This window comes from Plutella xylostella, chromosome 5, assembly GCF_932276165.1.
Source record: "Plutella xylostella chromosome 5, ilPluXylo3.1, whole genome shotgun sequence".
Classification (NCBI taxonomy): domain Eukaryota; kingdom Metazoa; phylum Arthropoda; class Insecta; order Lepidoptera; family Plutellidae; genus Plutella; species Plutella xylostella.
In genome coordinates this window covers 12,235,478-12,256,339 of record NC_063985.1, presented here as the reverse complement: position 1 = coordinate 12,256,339, position 20,862 = coordinate 12,235,478, and the positions used below count along the sequence as shown (strand labels likewise).

Here is a 20,862-nt window from a genome sequence, read left to right as displayed (position 1 = left end):
AAGTGTAGATTTCCACTCTGACCGGTCCTGTGCCACGCCTTCGACTTCGTGCCAGCTCATGCTGAGGGCGGCTGCCTCCTGCACGGCAGTGCGACGCCACGTGGTTTTTGGCCGTCCCCTCTATCGCTTGCCAGGTGCAGCCCACTTTGTCAGGGCGATTTTGGGTGGATGTTCTTGAACTGATAGCCCATACATAATTTCGTCCAATGAACGTTTCGTCAAGCAACAACCTATACCAATTGACTGGTTGGTAACCTTTACATCCCTTCCAACTTACCAACCTTTATCGTCATCGTCACTCCTTGATAATAACCACGTCTATTTCCTTATTCCAGGCAGTCTCCCCGGCCATGCCTGCCGGCGGCGGATAAGGGCGTGTGCACACGGTGCGGCGGCGACCAGGTCGGCGACTTCCTGCCGTGCGTGTGTGTCGTGCATGAGTAAGTGTGACCATTTATTCATAAATTATGTCATCGCGGTAGAATCAATCTGATCTGACTGACATTAACCCTAGTTCCTGCAGCCTAGTGTTTGTCACCGACACGCTACGGACGTTAGAAGTGGTCGTTCCTTCTATTTATGCTCCACATACCTAGGTGACAAGGAAGAGTAAATCATACCCGAGAGCAATAATTACTGATATGATTTTCATGACGACAACATTCTTTTCCATCTTGTCTGTACAACACTAGAAATATGCTAAGATTGCCATTCCACATTCGTTACCACAGCATTCTTCTTCATATGGTCTGTACAACACTAGAAATATAACTTGAATTAATCCAATCCCGCCTCCATTTCCAGGCCGGTGAAGTTCGAGCAGGGCGCGTGGTTCCTGCGGCAGGTGCGGCGCGCCGCCTCCCTCATGCCGTGGTCCTGCAGCTCTGACAGGCTGGAGCAAATAGGTACGAGGGTATTGGATAAACTATCTTCTAGGAACTCTAGCTCTAGGATAACTAGGGGTTATAGTTATGAGTCTACTGAATACTGTCGTGTGGGATAGGAACTGAGGGTTAGTGAGGTTTACGAAAAACTATGATTTGGGGCGGTGCTGATCTGTAGGATGAATAAAATAGTCATCAGAAACTTGGTATGGAAATAAATGTATGTAGCTTCACATACTAAAGCTCTTGCAAAATTACCAATATTCGTAGACCTGTAAATGACCACCCGACTCCTCTAGCTGGTTAAGGATTTCTTCAAATATTATCCTATTAGTAACAAAACTCACGGAGTCATCGCGAGAAAGGGCTTAAGCGATGTCTAATAACGGCATGACATTATCAAGTCACCACAATTATGGGGACACAAACTGGGAGTCCCTTTAGAACGGTCCAAGAATTCCGACCTTGCTTCATTATCCCTTCACGCTATTTAGGAACTTCCACAATAATCAAAGTTACATAACTTGGACCCTCCACAGCCCAGACTTTAAGTTTATGGGACATTTTATCGCTATTTAGACTACGAATCTTATTCAGGATCTTATGCAAATTACCGTCACTTATATCTTAAATATTAAAAAAAAACTTGGTAGCTACATCTAGCCTCAGAGATAAATATTGTCCAAGTCTCCATGACTCAAAAGCTTCGTTATTATTTTCGTTTTAACATTGTATCATGTCATTTCGGAAGGTACCAAACTTTAATAGTGCAGTAAGGGGCAGAGAAACTTGACCACCCTCAGAAGCATTGTTACTATGAGAGGGGGGTCAGGTTTATCTGCACCTGACCGTACCTATACTTACTGAGCCTGATGCCCATTGAAATACCTAGCATTATCAAAAAAAACATTTTAGATACACCATAAAGGCTCGCGCATACAGCAAGCTAAGCTACAGCTAACTATCTCGCTACACAGACGAGGAATGCGAGGGCGCCGACGGCCCGGAGCGCCGCGGCGACCTCCGTAACGTGCGGGAGTTTCTGGAAGCTCTGTCGGCGAAGCTGGCGGGAGGCCCGCTAGAGGGCACCAGGGTCACGCCGATATACAACCATCCTGCTTGTGAGTATGATGAAATATGCTTTATTTTAGAGTATTTTGAATAATATAGCTAGTATGCTGTGGATTGTTATTGTAAGTTCTGAAATGCCATCGATAGTATTTTTTTACGATATAATTTATGCATTTTATTAAATGAAAATAGTTTGTTTTGAATATCTCATGAAAAAACCACAAACTAACGACTGGCCAATCATGTAGGTATTTGTGTCTCACATCTTCATTCATAGCCTTTAGAAATAAATGCTAAATCATAATGTGCAGTATTAAGCATGTTGCAACCAAAACCCGTAGTTAATACTTCAATACTTATGCATAGACAAGAGCATGCTCGCGCGCCACCACGCGGCCATTCGGAACTCGCTGGCGTCGCTCGCCAACGCGCTTCGCGACGCGCTCTCACGTAAGATAGCTTCGTATCGCATGCCATAGCGTAGCATGCAGTGTGACTACCACCTTATGCACCTAGCTGTTTGGTTTTGCAAAATGCATGATGTGTGTTTTTGATATTGCCATGTTTTAGTGCCTAGTTTTGTTTTGTATTTTATTTTTTATGCACCGTATATTTTATAATATTTATGTAAGTAACAGTAGTAGTTATGGTATTTGTCAGTATTTCCTTTTTCGGAGAGTTTTCTAGTAGAGGAAAATAAGCTCATTTGTGCCTTATTTCCTAACACACACACTACAATATTAAAATTATCTCATACCAAACTTAAATGCATTTAATATTTATTACTTACTTACCTACTTAAATCATAAAACAACGCGGACTCGGGTGTTCCACTAAATAGATCAGAGACTTTGTAGTAGAGTAAAGTGTGATATAATTAGCATCGCCAAGTCTCACTAACGTGCTGTTGCTAAACTTGGCATGTAGGCGCTAAGTCATAATAATCTATAGTAGCATAAACGATAATTAAAACACTCAGTCCGTAAAGTCCGACAGTTATTTCACAAGCATTTTTTAGAAAACACGAAACCTTTTTTGCTACCTAATCAAATGGCCACACTATCTACCTAAGTATCAGGCTTCCGAGTATCTACTCACCGTCGTCGATCACAGTATTGACAGTAAGGTAACCTACCTACTTATGTTTTTGTTAAACTACTCGAAGAGATTGTTAGCCTTTCGAAATGGGAAGTTCCCCGAGTTCGTTCTCGTCATGATAAGTTTGGCAACACAAAGCTAAGCTGCAAGTGCAAGCAAGAAAGGATTAGGTCAAGTTTAGGTCAGATTTTACATGTCGTTCATTGTTATTCTTTTCAAAATTAGCATGTTATTACTTTAACGAACAAATAAGTAAGTACCTATACCTAGTTATTCACTTATTCGTAAGTTATATTCCCATTATCACAATACTCATGGTAATATATAAATACTTAATGCTCAATACTTATACACACATGTATATCTATCGCGATCACTTTTAATTCAACAAAAAGCCCCTGATAAATTAACCAAACTGGAGGCTGGAGAACTTATTTAAACTCTTACCATATTATTCAGAGAGCCATGAGATACCTAAATGTGTAAAATCAAGTTTACGTAGGTTTTTTATTATTGCTTATTATCACGGTCAACGTTATTCTACGATACGTATCCATGACACGTCCGGAAGTTGAATCATAAATTTTATTTGAATATTCATAAATCGGTTAGGATTTAATGTGTCCTATCAACTTCCGTAAATTTAATCAAATGAATTTTCTAAGATTCACAGATGGGGGATTAACTAATCAATTGAGCTTAGTACTTGAGTCATTATCCCATCTTCCAGCTGTACCTCTAAGTCTTGGATCAAACTTGCGCCGCCGTTCGGTCCCACCTGTCTTGATTTCTTTCTGGTCACACTTGTTATAATATTTATTATTTATGCAATGGTGTACACACGGTGAACATAAACAACACCTTCGCACAGGTATACGAGTACATCAGGTGAAGTAATCAGAGCCCAAACACCTACAGAATTTGACCTCGGGCCGGCATGGGTATGGCTTTTTTTGATTAAAACTTGACATGACAACTTTTGCAGGTATCCCCCCAGGCACACTTCACTCACCTACCTCGTAACTACTTGCATCATTAATCGGGTTAAACTCAGTTACCCACTCATTATTGCATGGACTGCTTAGGAAGCTAGGTACCTCATTATTTTTAACTAATTAACAAAAGTAAATGTTACAATGTGGTGAATTTAATGTCAAATGTATTTGCTAAGTTAAAATCAAATTATTTTCTGCAACTATCCAATTTTATATAATATCTAGGTACTCACTTCTGTAATATTAGTAACAAATTTGTTGTTTATGATTTTCTCAGTTTTTATAGATACATGCAGTTGCATAATATCACGTAGACAAGACATAGGTATGTTGGTCTAATTCTGAAACAATAATCATGTTTTTGCATTCATGTTAGTCCGTATATGAAACACAAATTGATCAGCGAATATCATCATCATCATCATCATCGTCCGCTAGGCCTCCCACATCCAGCCACGACAATTCACTGGTCCTATCCATCAGAACCTATCCGAAGGTTTCTAAACGCTGGCAGCATTGAGGCTACCACTGAAATAGTTCTTAAAATCTGCAACCAGAAGTGGCAGTGAGCCGGGCATATTATAATACCGAAGGCCGATGGGGCAAACGACTTCTCGAGTGGAGGCCACGAACAGGCAAGCGTAGCGTGGGATACCCTCTGATGTTGCCGCTGCAACGAGGGTGGCTGGATGAGGAAGGCCGAGGACAGAGTGTTGTAGCGCTCTTTGGGATAAGCCTATGTCCAGCAGTGGACAATTATTTCCGGTAGATAATGATGATGACGATGACAGAATCACCGCTCCTCCTCAAGCCCTCACCTATCTATATGATAAGAGCAACCACTCCCAAACCACATACAATGTATCGTATTGTCATAGGAAAATGCCATTGTCAGTTTTATGTAACAGCAATCTGTTTGTGAGTTATAAGTTCACAATGTGTAATACCTGTCTACAAGTCTTCACTGTCGATGCGAAGTGGATGACCCAATGACTGTCGATCGGACGACAATCATAACGTAACTTTGCACACCTGGTCAATAACTGTGGTACAAGGTATAGCCGGTAGCGGGCGCTGCAGTAGACATGCTCAGTGGCTATATTTACACCTATCGAATCCCTGAACCTATTTCTAGATATTAATAATAATATGTGGGGACATCTCACACACGGCCATCCGACCCCAAGTTAGGCAGAACCTGTGTTATGGGTGTCGGACAGCTGATATATCTACACAAATACAAACTAATATCTGTGTTTAAACAAATATCTGCACCAGCCAGGAATTAAACCCGGGACCTTCGGCTCAGTAGTCAGGGTCACTAACCACTACGCCATTCGGTCGATGTTTCAAAACACCTAAAAAGATTAACCCAAAATACAGAGTGGATTTTAACGAGTGAGCTGCTTGTAAAAGCTATGCACGATAAAGACCTTCAAGCGCTAACTTTACACTTAATTATATATTTATTAATATAAACATTTATTTCCAAATAAAATATTTACAAATATTAAATCCATAATTTAAACTAAAAGTTTAGTTAGAAGTAAAAAGATTTTCTTCAGATATGAGTAAACGCTTTTTTACTTACTTATAGAAAAATTATTATGAATTAATAGTTATTATTGTAAGTATTTATTTTGTACCACACGCTCACTGATGGTATCGCAACGCATGTTAGGTCACAGTCAACAGGTGTTAACATCTCAGCCGGGGAAGGGCTTTCCATCTCGATGGAACATTCAAAAATAAGCCTTATGTAATAGACAAATATTAACAACTCGTTATCCACTTTCGATTGCGAAGATGTATTGTGATTGTTGATTCATGGTAAGCGTTCTATGGGTTTTAAACCTGATCCATGAGTGGTTTATAGAGTTCAAAATCGCTACCGCTACCGCTGCCGCTGCCAATAAATACCTAAATCCGACATAGAAAAATCAAACAATGTTATCACTTTGTAGGTAACTAGGTCGGTATTTACGATAAGACCATTATTTTTTTATGACTAAGGAAAATTTACTTTCATGTCCCCATACAAAGTGTGTTTTTTTGTATGAAGTACAATATTTTTTCCCCGGAGTTGCCCCTATTTCGCTTACAATACCTTCCTATCACTTGCGCAACACCCTGTATGTATATTCATAATATCGCATTGCTAACCTGACAGCAATTTACTCGTGATTTAGCAATAGTCTACAAGGTGTGCGAAAGAAATGTTGATCAGTGCTGACATTTGAATCGACCATCAATTAGGTACAGTTCTCCCATATTAATAATGCGCATGCAAATCTTCGCAAACTGTCGTATTCCCGGAAACACCCGAATCAGTGCCTTAAACAAAGCACTTGCATTTTGATCCTTGTTCGAAAGAAATAGTAGTCAATATCATGTGACACATAATCGAAAACAATTTGGGCGGTCGGTGGCTGTCACCGATCAGTCAAGGGTCTCAAGGTCAAGATCAATATTACTTTTGTGGAATTATAAAGAGCTGCAATTACACATAGTTCTTGTTATTTTTTTCAAATGTGAATTTAATTTCAACTTTAATTATTTTTGACGATGCCATATTATGAGGCACATTTAAGAATAAAATATGCGTCACATTGATAGACTTCACTTTGCGAATAAAGCCACACCCAAAACACCAAGTTTGTAATTGTAATATTATTGTGAATGATCAGCGCTGTAAATACTTTTGAACTGAGATTTTAATGTAAACATTTTTATTAATGTGAAATAATCAGTGCTGTAAATACTTTTGAACTGAGATTTCAATTTTTTTATATAAACCTGTGTTTGAAATCCATTTCTCCTTATAATATAAACCTTGTGTTATTCAAACCTTCTTTCAACCATCTTTACATCAGCTTCAGTAAGACACTTGAAAAGTACCTACTGTAACATTTTCGAAGTAAATTTTAATATTATGGAATATTATGAATTATCGAATCAAATTTCGTTACTGATAAATCAATTATCTCTTTTAGCACCAATTACATAATTCTACTAAAATTTCATGAAGAAAATGCACTTAACCACTCTAAATACATAATAGTTTTCTAACGCTCGGGAATACGAACGTTGCCGAACAATGGCGAAGATTTCTATGTGCATTATCAATTTTGGGGAACTGTATTTTGAAATCATTGAACGAGTTTTTTGCCAAAATTTTAGATAAAGTTAGCGGAAATTAAAATATGTATATGCTGTATGGCTTTACATACTGCTTATACGTAATTATTTTTATCAACCGACTTCAAAAAAAGAGGGGGTTCTCTTTTCGTCGGGTTTATTTTTCATGTATGTTCACCATTAGGTAAGTACCTATACCGCCGTTTATAAACCGATTTTGAAAATTCTTTTTTTGATGAATTGGGTTTAGCTCCCAGGTGGTCCCATTTTCTTCAGAACAATAGAGACATGTCTTTATATTATTGTATTTATAGATTTTTTATTGTGTGTATATTATGTATATGTATCTATCTATACCTGTATAGATATATCAGCTGTCCGATACCCATATTACAAGCTCTGCCTAGTTTGGGGTCGGATGGCCGTGTGTAAGATGTCCTCACATATCAAAAAATGTGTAGAAGAAGCAAGCTTGCGTTCAATGCACTGTACCTGTAGGTAGGTACTACCTTACCTATTGTATAATACTGCATTATTTGCTGGAACAAAAGTTTTCTTGATCAAGTGTGAATTATGAATATTTATTATTCAATTATTACATAGACGCCACATGAGCAGGTAGGTAGATGTACTTTATTTATTCCCAGTTATTATTTTTATGGTTGGCCTCGTATGGGGCTAAGGGCAGTGTGGCCAGCTTATTTATACTTGCACTATTTGCGTTTTATGTTAGGTAAGTAGGTACTTTCCTTTTACATGGTGTATTTTTGACCCCGCCAGTAAATATGGGCACCAAAGTTTGACGTTTGCCTTGATCGAATTAATTTACCTGGTCGTGAGTGTATAATTATAATATAACATTAATATTTCTTTCGTCATCACGTAGCTATCACTGAATTGACTGATTCTTCACGAAACGATACCTCTTCACAATAATATTAAAACAGTCTTATGTTTTACCTTATGAAAAATACATTTATTTATAACTGAGAGGGTCACCTCTGAGAGTCTAATAAAATTATTTCCGAGGGGTAAAGCAGCAATACCGATGGCCACACAGCCTGCAAGCACTGGCCACTGCTCCCATATGCTTCATTTTTTTTCATACATTATTTCCCGCCAGTTTATTTCGCGGTCTCACGGTCCACTGGCTGCTGTAAAAAGGTTGAATATTAAACCTGAGTTCAGAGCCTACAATAGTTCTCGTTTTATTGGAAAAGAGTATTTTACGAGCGTCGGACTCCTTTTCAAGAAGAACAGATTCTGATCACACGATTATTTTTAGGCCGTTTAAACTAAGTTTAAGATATTTTTTTTACTTATGTATAGAAGGTAATTAATAGGTATTGGTATCGATAAAATAATCACATACTTACCAGTCACAAACTAATTTCAGAGTTGATCCCATAGTGAAAGTTGTTCAGTGTGTCGGGTACATTTCCCTATCAACGGGAAATGATAAAATGTAACCCTATGGGTATGTATAAGTACATATAAACTTTTACCAACATGGTGTTGCTTACGTAACCCCTCACATAGCTATGAGTAGTTATGACGATGACTCTCCACAAGCTAGGTAGGTATTTCTCGTGACCCTAAGGTTAGAAATATACTTACGAAGAAAGTTCAATTATATGCCCGCATAAGTACCTAGTTCCTGGGAGAAAATCACACTCTGCCCAGCCCTGCTGTCAAACACTCTGCCAAACAACCTTCGTATTAGCATTCAGTCATGTACAGTCAACCACAGAAGTTTCTACCCCACCGCCAATACACTTGTGAAAAAGTTCAATTCAATCTTTATCCCACTGTCATTGCAGTTCCATATGTCAGTGGAACTTTTTCATCGCTCGTGAGTGTACACAGTTTCACTTTTAGCAAACGCTAAACATATTTAGCCCCTGTTTCACAATGTCTGGTTAGTCGCTACCTGTCGGATAAAATACATGCTGTCACTGTCTAAAAAATAATAACAGAGAGTGACAGCATGTATTTTATCCGTCAGGTAGCCACTAACCAGACATTGTGAAACAGACCCTTAAAATTGTATTTAAGTCAAATTTTAAATAAATTTTGTACCAACTGACAAACATAATGACAGGCTACTTTTATAATAAAATACGTTTAGCGTTTGGTGAAATTCCACCTTAATGTACTAAAGAGTGATAAAAGACACGAAAAATACTTAATACCTATGTGCCTACTTTATCAATGAAATGTTCTTCAAATAATATTACTTAACCTTTTACCAGTGACACTTATTACGAAATTCTTTGCACTACAGATGGTAAAATATCTCTTTGGTTGATTGTACCTACATACAAAATACGTATAGTTACATTAATAGCATCTATTGTCTTTCACTGAATAGACAATACTTATGTATAATGTATGCTTACAACAAAAACTAATTCCTGTAAGTAACTTGTAAACAGTACAATGGAATGGATCTATTTGTACTCAATCCAGAACGACACGGCTATAAGTATTAAGTAGATATTAAAATTTAAGTGTTGTAAACCGTGTTTTTATATGGACAAATTGTCTGAAATAAATAAATAATTATTATTATTATAATAGAGAACAAATTACTCAAACATAGGAACAGGCTATGCATTCAAACCTCAAAGACAGCCTTAATGAATAAAAGTGTTTTTTGCATGTCACCGCTTATCTACAATAAAATACCAAATTGTATTAGAGACCTAGACATAAAAATATTTAAGAAAAGATTATGCGAATTATTAATTGCTAAGTGCTATTACACAATAACCGACTTTTTTGACGACAGAACACTATAATAAATGACATTTCTAACATAATTAATATTATCTTGTATGTATTTGTATACCTACCTGACTAATTTAAATTTCAATGTACTTATAAAATATGTGATTAATTGATTTGTGTATTTGCATGCATTTTTGTTATTTAGCATGAGCCATTGAGCAATTCAATATGTTCGTATGCTTAATGAATAAGCAGTACATGGAATGTACCTACTGATAATTGTATTAGATCTGAATTTACCTGTGTACACGAATAAAAGATTTGAGTTTGAGTTTGAGTTTGACATAATAATAATAATTTTTGGGGACATCTCACACACGGTCATTCGACCCCAAATTATTCAGAGCCACGGTAATGACTATGAGGATAATTAGATTATCCGCTACGCTACCACAAACACATATACACACACACAGACATGTTAAACTTATAGCACCCATCGTTTTTGTCAAAGTTTAAACATTACAAAGATACTTAGGTAAACGGACTAAGAAATCAATGAACTATATGAAACAATACAAACACGTGAAACCACACAATGCTTGTTACGCAAAACAATCACAATTTTCAAGACCACTTAGGTATATTTCTGTAAAGATCACGCTATTTACTTCCCAGTAAGTACTTATAACCTGAAACCATCAAACATGACCCCTAGTTAACCTGCAAGATTCTATCAGACTAGCTCAAGATATTCTGGATAACTCACAATCTTTACCCAAACTAACTAGACCTCTCAGTATTAACAAAATAAAGGTTGGGTTGATTGAAATGTATTTTCGTAGCAAATGGGTCAGTATAGAGTGGTTTTTATGAAATCACCTCTACAAGTGACTTTTCAAGTTGGGAGTCGAAGATCAAGGCGCGCTCTGATATGAGATTGTTGTTGTTTGAGTTAATGAGGTGAAATTACTTTGACCATGATTTATATGAGTAGGTACTGTAAATTATAATTATACCACACTTACTATCTACATACGTCAGTAGCAAAATTCTTGTAGGTATGTTGTTGAGCAGTGTTTTTCAACCTTTTTCATGACGCGACTCCCCTGGTAAAAAAAAATATTTCGCGACCCCCTTGACCCTTTCGGTTTTTTATCATGTATGTATGTGTATGTTACAGTATTCCCAATATTCATTCCATACGACGTATTGATGGTCTCCATGATTAGGATTCAAAGTAGTACATACTTATCGGATTTAAAAACACATTATTTTAGAATTACACACTTAGAATACGTGTGGCCATGTACATAGGTACGTACAACTAATGCCATTGCGAGCCGGAATTTCTTTTTCGAAATTAGCTTTTTCTATCTGACTTTTTTGAGCATTTCAATATCTTGAATAAAAGTTTTCAACGGTGAAATGAAAGTAAAAAGACAAACTACCTGGCTTTACAAAAATTAATACTTGTGATCGTCGTCTTTGAACCAGGCAGGAAGGCCTACCCACGCTACGTTTGCCTATTCGTGGTCTCCACTCGAGAACTCGTCTACCCCAACGGTTATCGGTTCTTCGGCAGATATGACCAGCCCACTGCCACTTCAGCTTGCATATTTTGACAGATATGCCAGTAATCTTAATCCTCTGACTGACGGAAAACCTCATTTCCGATACGATTTATCAGAGAAACCCCAAGCATAGCTCTCTCCATAGCACGCTGAGCGAATTTAAATCGGTGGACTAGTCCTACCGTCAGTGCCCACGTCTCTGCACCATAGGTCATCACTGGCAGGACGCACTGGTTGAAATCTTTAGTCTTCAGGCTCTGAGGGATGGCCAAGGAGAATATGTGCTGACGAAGTTTTCCGAATACAGCCCAACCCAGTTGGATGCGCCTTGCAGCCTCCTTATCGAAGTTGCTTCTGCCTGGCCGAATTTGCTTTTTGTCTGCCCGAGGTAGACATATCTTGCACAAATTCGATTGTTGCCTCACCAACGATCATCGGCCCCAGTTCGATGTGAGCATTGTACCTATATGACTTTCGTCTTGTCCAAATTTATACCCCGAAGCCTACACGTTGGGAAGCAGCATTTAGGCCACTTCCATCATCCAGCTGAGTTCCTGCAGAGATTCTGCCATAATAACGATGTCGTCCGGGAAGCAGAGAGGTGTGTCATGTACTCGCCATTTATACATATGCCAAGTCCGGCGGCATCGTACAGACTCCTCAAATCCTCGATATAGCGCCATTCGATTTGAAATCTCTGCAACGCTACCAAAATTTCCCATGTCTCGATGGAGTTGAAGGCGTTTTCATAGTCCACAAAGGCTAGACACAGAGGCTGATTATACTCTTCGGTATTCTGTGTAATCTGCCTTTCTGTGTGGATGTGGTCTATTGTACTAAAACAGATCCATGAGATAATTTAATTAATAAAAAACCAGCACAGCCTTTGCATTTACGATTTTTATTATTTTTAAAGTATGAGTACTAATTGTCTTTATTGTTTTTGTACTAAAGTTCCCAGTTTTTTCGCCCTTTGGCGACCCCCCTACAGAAGTTTCGCGACCCCCAGGGGGTCGCGACCCACAGGTTGAAAAACACTGTTGTTGAGAAACAGGTTATAGGTATAGGATTGGGTGTAGTGGGTATAATTTCTCACTCTTAATACAGCATACATTTTAATTCTTAACCCATTCACGCAGTTTACTTGAGAAAATTCTGAAATGTTTTATTTTCAAGTCTAAAGTCCAGCTGGGACTGATTGAAATATTCTCCTACTTACAATTAAAAATTATTTTGCCAGTATGGAATTCAAAAATTTAGGAATAATTTTTTCCTACATTTTTGAATTCCATACTGGCAAAATAATGTACCTGGACTACCTAGGTAAGTATTAATACTGTTAAATTATCGCAAAACTAAAAATCTCAAGATTCTGTCGCATGATCAAATATCTGGGTTAATTCAATATAATAAATCACCATTTTGATGATTTGGAAGTGAAAATCGCGATGTGATTGTAAAATGTTGCAGCAATTACTGCATCTGAAGTGTCCGCTAAAGGACCGTGCACACTGACGCCGATAAATTAAAAAAAATAAGAGATTTACCCTTATTTTAAATAATAGAGTAGCCAAGTTAGTGTTATTATCAATCTATAAATAAATAAAAAAAACTTTAAATACCTAACTATAATTATAAAAACATCTGTTTTTAAATTGTTTCTATAGTCACTGCCCAGTTAAAAGCCTTTTTATGATTACTCCAAATTTTTTAAAACTTAGTATAAAATGTCTATACAGCATGTTGTGTAATAATATTCGGAACCATATTGCTGATATACCTGCTAGGGCGTGCAAAACCGGAAGGTTTTCAAAACCGGTTTTGAATTTTCGGTTTTTAGCCTCAAAACCGGGTAACCGGTTTTGATATTACTTAAATATTTTTTGTCATACAGTACTAATTAAACAAGGAACCCATATTCTTAGATAGAGATATCCACAAAACATACGAATAAAACATTTTTTATGATATACTTACCTATTTTTAATCAACCATATGACAAATTAATAATTTAGTGAACAGGAAAAAAAGTTAAATAAGAATTATCATAGTACTTACTGTTATCACATCTAAAAAAAGTGTGTGGCACCTTAATGGTGTTTTTATATCGTTCTGTTATCATAAATAATTGTATATTTTAAACATACAGGCAGATTTTGAAAAAAAAAACATTTATCGTCTGATTCTTACGACCACTCTATAGTAGCAGTAAGATGATGAATGTTTTTTTGATGTATTACAGATTTGTTCATATCAACGCAACGAAAGAAAGCCTAACTCATTGATGGACACGACTGCATTTGATTTGACGTCCTCAACACTTCATGAAAAATTCCATAACGTCGAATGCAGTCCCCGCACTTGGCCTAATTATATTTTCAACAACGGTCAATGCAGTCCTGTTTTACCTAGAGTTAGTATGAAGACCACCTTGTTGTGCTTTATTGGGCCAGATTTCAACGTTATAATTATGTGCACCCAGAGTACCTTTTTTTCACACAGCAATAAGTTTTCATACAGCAAAAAATGTGAACTCACACGCACACATCGGTCACTGACGTCGTGTTTGCTTTACTGCGCCTAGGCAGAGTGCCGGCATGTGCACCAGAAAATCGTCACTCAATTTCCATACAATATTTTAGTTCTTTTTTATGAGTTTCAGCATTAATCTAGTGTCCATCAGTGTGCCAACCGATATACAAATTCTTTTATTTTTAGAGTTTATGGGTTCAACTTCTAATGTATGTATTCTATTCTATTCTATTCTCTGTGGGGGTGTAAGTACCTGCACCTGGCTCTCTCGAGTGGAACCTTTGTGCATATCCCCAAGGTCTAAACTGCCTTCCTAAGCTTGGACCATTTCCCACCACGCTGGTCCACTGCGGGTTGGTGGGTTCACATATCTAGATTTGCTAGATCTAGATATGTAGGTTTCCTCACGATGTTTTCCTTCACCGTACGAGCGATGGTATACATTGTACTTAAGTTAAAAGAACTCATTGGTACATGTCAGCGCCGGGATCGAACCCGCATCTCTGGCGTGAGAAGCGGGCGCTTACCCGACTGAGCTACCACCGCTCGTATGTAAAAAAGTATATAAAAATACGATCAAAATCGGTGAAAACCCGGTTTTCGGTTTCCGGTTTTGAACTCTCAAAACCGGTTATGAAAAACCGTGATATATTGTCCGGTTAACCGGTTTTCCGGTTAACCGGTTAACCGGTTTTGCACGCCCTAATACCTGCCCAATGTATCATCCATATCCGGCATGCCATATGTCGTAGAAAAGGACAATATGGTGTGAACTATAAAGTTTCCTTACTGTTTATAAAAAAAGGGTTTTTTATACTTAAAGAAGTAAAGTAACTCATAGTATGCTGTCATGTCTCTGTCACGCAACTTTATAAAACAATTGAAAAGGCGAAGGTCTGAAAAAGATGATACCTATATACTTACTCAGATAAGAAGGAAATATTTCCTGTTTACTGAGATGAGGAAAATTTCATGAATCCCAGTGTGCACGCATCTCTATATTCTTTAATCCGCACAATATGTGAAGTGAAAAATGCATCGTTTTCGCGATTACGGCCGGCGGTACCGACACGGATTAACTTTAACTACGGATTACCCTGAGGTGTAATTGATATTGTGCGCGTTCTGCGGTTTGTTGATACCAGCAGTTTATTTATAATTCATATAAGAAAATCTAGTTGTACACACACACACACACGCACTCACGCCTTGTACTAATGTACTCCCTTGCGGGGTAGGCAGAGGTGCATTGCTGCACCCACTTTTCGCCAGAGTGTTATGTTAGTCCCAATGTAATAGGGGGCGGGCCTATTGCCATTTTACGGGCACATCCAAGACCCGAGAACAAATATCTGTGTTCAAACAAATATCTGCCCCAGCCGGGAATCGAACCCGGGACCATCGGCTCAGTAGTCAGGGTCACTAACCACTACGCCATTCGGTCGTCTTACGTCGTCGTGTACACTTATAGTAAAATAACGATTCGAACTGTAGAGCTAATGGCATTTGGTAGAGGTAGAGTTACGACAAACGGTAGATCCATCTTCATGTGCCTAAGAAAATAATTTCTGCGTGAAGCGTAAACTAATCGGCGATTAAGAAGCACGTGGTGGTAGATGCGGCCGCGGTTTCCACGCGAGCAGGCGCGCGCGCGCATTGCCCCGGCCGCCGCAGCACGCGACGCGCGCACGACGCGTGCTCGACATATTTGCGCCGCGAAATTCGGTTTCCGAACGCACTTGGCTGCAAAGGGACCGACCCTTTGCCGGCCCAAACTTTTTTCGCAAACGAAAAAATTTCCCGCTAAAAAGTTTTAATCGAAAAAGTTTTGTGAAAAATGTGAGTTGCGGTGTTATTTTGTTAAAATATCAGTGCGTTTGTTTTAACAACAGTGTTTGGTGTTGACATTGTCATGTTGTTTGTTATCGTCTGGTTTGCTTGTTCAAGTGAAATATAAATCGTTAATTTCAGTGGCGTCACTAGCCGAAATTGGATTGTCCTAACTAATTCTACTTATGAAAATAAATCCGTGCGCATTAGGTGTAGTAATTAAAGAAATAATTAGTAGGTATACGCGTTATTGAATGAAATGTATCATAAGTAGGTATATTTAGCTAAATAAATATTCTCACCACCCGTTTCACAACGTCCGGCTCAAAGGCATATCAATCGGAACTCATATAAAAAACAGTAGTATCTAGGGACCATGGACGTACAAAATAAAAAAAAAACAGTAGATCTAGCAATTTTCATACAAAAATACCTACTTATAAGTAAGTATCTACATTATTGATAGACTTATTATCACTATCGAACTACCTAGATATATATAATTGTTCCAATTTAGGCAAATATGTTCGCAATTTGACAAACTGACACACCAAAATCCATGAATATTGATTAAGTAACTTTTCAAACTTAAATTAAGTAGATAATTAATGTTAACATGAAAATTTTTACTGAAGAAAAAACTTTATCCCGAATTAGTTACTCTCCTGAAATCTATGAAGTTAACTGAAACCTGAACACAAGGTCACGCACGAACATAAAGGATTAATAAGCAAACACAGCCTCTGATAACGGCTCTATTATGTATTACACCTACTTGATAACGAATATTTTATGGAGTTTCACAACGCTCTCATATGTGCGGCAAAATGTTAAGAGAACTGTTTAACTGCTCATAGGTTAGTTAGTACCTACTTAGCGAAGGTTTAACGATGTGTGGATAAAGGTTTGGTATATGTGGGATAGAAGTCATTTGATTTGCTTGTTATTTAAACTTGTTTGCACGTCAAACAGGTTAAAACAATCCTAGTTTTTTGGTTTGAGTAAAAAATATATTTTAGAATGATTCATCATAATAAGGTGTAAGTACTTATATAAAAACTTCAGGTCAGATCAACGGGTTCAAGAAATTCATATTATTTTAAATTATGTTTGTAAAAAAACGTTTACACGTATGGAAGTTTTTGTGTCTGGCAATGACGTACAAAAACCATAGTTTTACGTTTACCTTGTACTTTGAACGCGGCTTTTTTGTTTTGTAGTAGAACCTGTTTATATCCTTAACATCATCAGTCTGAATAACGTACCTCCATGCGATGTGATCATCATTTTCACGACCTCTGGAGGAAAATATAATAATTACCTGAGAAGGCAATCAATCGATATTAATGATATTGCTATATTATTATGATGATGGTGAACCTTCGGGTATTTTGCACATAAAACTTAACCATAAGTACATAAGTACCTACCGACTTAAAAAAATACATTTTCAAACGTATGAAACGAGGTGAAGGCATTGAAGAAGATGCTTTGGATTTAGATAAAATAGACAATCAATAGGCATCAGTTTATTCTCAAAATCCTTCGCCTTCGCCAAAACATACACGATATAAATCAAGAATGTTAATGGAATCATAAGACCCTACTAATCAAAATTACAAGAAGCTTAGCAAAAAGCGGAAGAATCTTTACAATTCAAATGAAAACAAGTTTTTGCCAAAGTATCATTGTTATTGTTGAATCATTGTACAGGAGATACGCGCATGTTGGCAGGTATCACACGATACATAGTCACCTACGTGCAGTGGTTCCCACAGGGTAGAAATCTAGAATTTCGAAGAGAACGCACTGACAAAAAGTCTAGATCTGTTTGTCTGTATGTGAGGTATTTTTAGTTGCTATTGGAAGTGAGAAACGCATTGAGAGAAAAGAAGAAAAGCGGTACACATATATACGATTATCGGTGTACCTAGTGTAAAATAATAAAAAAATAATAAATAGTCTTGTGCAATCCAACGTCATGCAAGAAGCACTCCCTCTAGTTTCAGCCACAGAGGACAAAACCACTAGTTTCAGCTTTCAGCTACCGCCCCCCCGCCCGCCGCCGATTATAATGATGTAGTAAGGACGATCAGCCATAAGCCTTTCAGGAGAGTGCATTCATTTACGATTATGCTTTTTTAAAATAATTATGCAAAAGTGTCGATTGATTAATGACTAACATAACAAGTTTGTAAGAATAGTTGTAAAGATTAATTTGGTCACCTCTGATCTTTTACACAGATACGGAGGTCGTCTGAGTTTCCCTTGTCGACGTTCACGTAGAAACCGCTAAATAATTTAATAATTATACAGACGCACAAACTATTATTTACTTCATTTGAATCCAATTAAAATAATGGAAGCACGAAACTACCTACATTAAATAATCGTACGTTTCTCACCACATTTGCGAAATGTTAATATGGCCTCAGACTGCTCACAGATTATTTACCCGAACTGAGATGAAACAGCATTAGTCTTCATCTTTGAAGCTAAATGCTGGCTCAGTGGCTCATTAATTTTATTTTAAAAGTGCATAAATTAAAGTCAGGTGAATAAACCTTGAAGAACGAGTGAAATATTACCTGAAACTCGCAATATAAATGCAAAAACTACTTTTGTACCGATTTTAATTGCGAAATATGATATATTTTTATATATTGTCGACAAATTGTATATACGTAATATTACTTCGGATATAGCTTGCTAAGTACATAAATATTTTAAAGTACTTAACTACTTTTTTTTGAACAATTTAACTTTTAACTAAATATCTAAACGACACCAAATAACTAGAGATAGTTTATAAATGACCTACATGCTGTCAACAGCATGCCTTCAGTTTCTGCAGATCATCAATACACTTACAGTAGGTAAAGAAAAATTTCTGAATAGGGAAAGCTTTAATTCCCCACATGGTAAGTTTATTGTGTCGAAGACACTTGATTGATCAGATCATTGTGTGAGCAAAATCATCTGAGAATATTCAACAATGCCCAAGAAATGCTACAGAATGTAATGAGTGGTCTCGCTAATCCGTTTGTGATCTCATCTTGTCGTGGCTGTCAGGGGATTTACGTTTTATGATCATAATGAGGTAATTATTGAGCTTTGTTTAGTTTCCGCTATATAGATAGATGCAGATCATGCTTAGTTCCCTAGATTATACTTATAGTTCTTAGTAAGAAGAGAAGCTAAACGAGCACACATTTAATCGTAGAGTAGATTTAATAAATAGTATCTTAACTAGGTAGATTTACTTGGATTCGAAAAGACCTTATAGATACCTATATTTGATTTTTATTGAGATTCCCAATTTAAAAAAAAAAGTTTACATCCAACAGTGTATTTTACAACATAGTTTTACAGACCGCTTCCATCTTAAATTCATAAAATTACTATAATGGACCACATGTCCTTGCCTAACTCTACATTCGTATATCTTTAAGCAAGTGTATTTGACCCCCTTGGCCAATCGACCAACACACGCCCACTTATCATCGCATTAGGTGATGACTTGATGACTGCAGGTGAGCACATTGCGAAGTCAACCGACTAATGATATAACATCAACGTGTCTATTTCTTACACACTGTAAAGGTGCGAATTGGCAGCTAGAGACTTGAGGTTGCGAGAGTCGATAAGTAGCAACGTCGCGTCGTGTCGCTACTTTAGCTAAACTACTCGTATGTATTTTATATGGACATATCGTCCCAAGAAATACATTATATATACAGAATGTTCAAAAAGGTTACGTAGCTGGGATTAACTTTAGGGACACCCTGTATAAATGTCGCCCGCTATATATACCAATTCACACCTTAACCCACCGTTAAAGGTATCATTAGTATTGCCAAATGGAATTTTCTGGTCGTTGAATTTTGAAGGGATTTTCGCAAAACGTGTGAAGTATGTTTTGCAACTGGTAGGTAATTAATTTTAATTTTTAAACTTTTCGTAAAGTGATATTTGAAAACGTAAATAGTTATTTTTGCTACTTATTTGAATATCGGTGTGTTCATAAGTGTTACTGCCGTTTGATAAATAATAAGTAACAATGCTAAAGCATCATTATTATATTAAATTCTAGGGTACCTAGTGTACCTACACCATAATATTATAACAGTCTTACGTACCTACCTATCCATTACAGGAGCTACCAACCTGCTAAGTTAAAAGTAAAAGTCCATACATTACAAACGAGACTTTCCACTCGAACATACAACAAAAACCCTTGAGTTCACCTTCTATGACCAGTGACACAACACACTTCCCGATCCCGACGACTTTCAAACGAAAGTGAAATAGCCATTCCTCAATCACAATTTTCTTATGGTAACGGCTTGGTGTGAATTTGTAGGTACTGAAACTGTGGTTAAGGGTGGTTAAGGTACACTAGGTACCTGAAAATATTATGAATCTTATATTTTTTTCTGATATTGTACCTACCTACAGAGAGAGGACTTATCGTCACTAGAAAGGCAAAAGTTAGTACATAAGTGGAATTTTTCATTTCAAGATTTTTATATAAGTAGGAATACTTATCTTGCGGAACGCGGAAAAAATCTCTGATTTTAGCAATGAATAGAACTTATTGTCGAGAAAAATGTCGCTTTATTATTTTTGCCTTTCCAGGTCGGTATGAAAGTAGTTACGCGACAGACTTATAAGGAAATCCAGGTAATACACAGCGTTGCTCATTTCAAACGTATAAGACTTCCTGCTTATCCTAAAGGGAGCAAGTAGATTACCTGGTGTATTTAAGTTTGAAATATATAATAAGACTGGATATTTCAGCTTAAGTACTTTACCTATGAGCAGTGTAACCCGTTTGCTAACTTTGTAAAAGCTTCCTGCTACATATTTCAAGCATTAAATACGAATTCAGTACTCTATTTTTAATTAAATTATACCAGTAAATAACTATAAGTACCTAAGTTTATGTTACAACTTCAACTTCTACTTTGGTTCAGTTTCAGGCTTTTTTACTAAAAATTTACTTCTTTT

At 37.1% G+C, this 20,862-nt stretch overlaps 1 protein-coding gene across 7 annotated transcripts in view; it reads left to right on the top strand.

Moving 5' to 3' along the window:
• The window catches only part of LOC105386820, a 67,918-nt gene that overhangs the window by 29,674 nt on the left and 17,382 nt on the right, over window positions 1-20,862 (top strand). For 3 of the 7 annotated variants that reach the window (XM_048633543.1, XM_038112967.2, XM_038112969.2), the window contains 4 exons: window positions 336-440; window positions 805-905; window positions 1,862-2,005; window positions 2,322-2,405. In XM_048633543.1, coding sequence (XP_048489500.1) covers window positions 336-440; window positions 805-905; window positions 1,862-2,005; window positions 2,322-2,405 — 434 coding nt within the window. Of the gene's footprint in view, window positions 1-335; window positions 441-804; window positions 906-1,861; window positions 2,006-2,321; window positions 2,406-15,655; window positions 15,894-20,862 lie in introns of those variants that run through there. The other 4 variants (XM_038112968.2, XM_048633545.1, XM_038112970.2 and 1 more) reach the window with 3 other exon arrangements.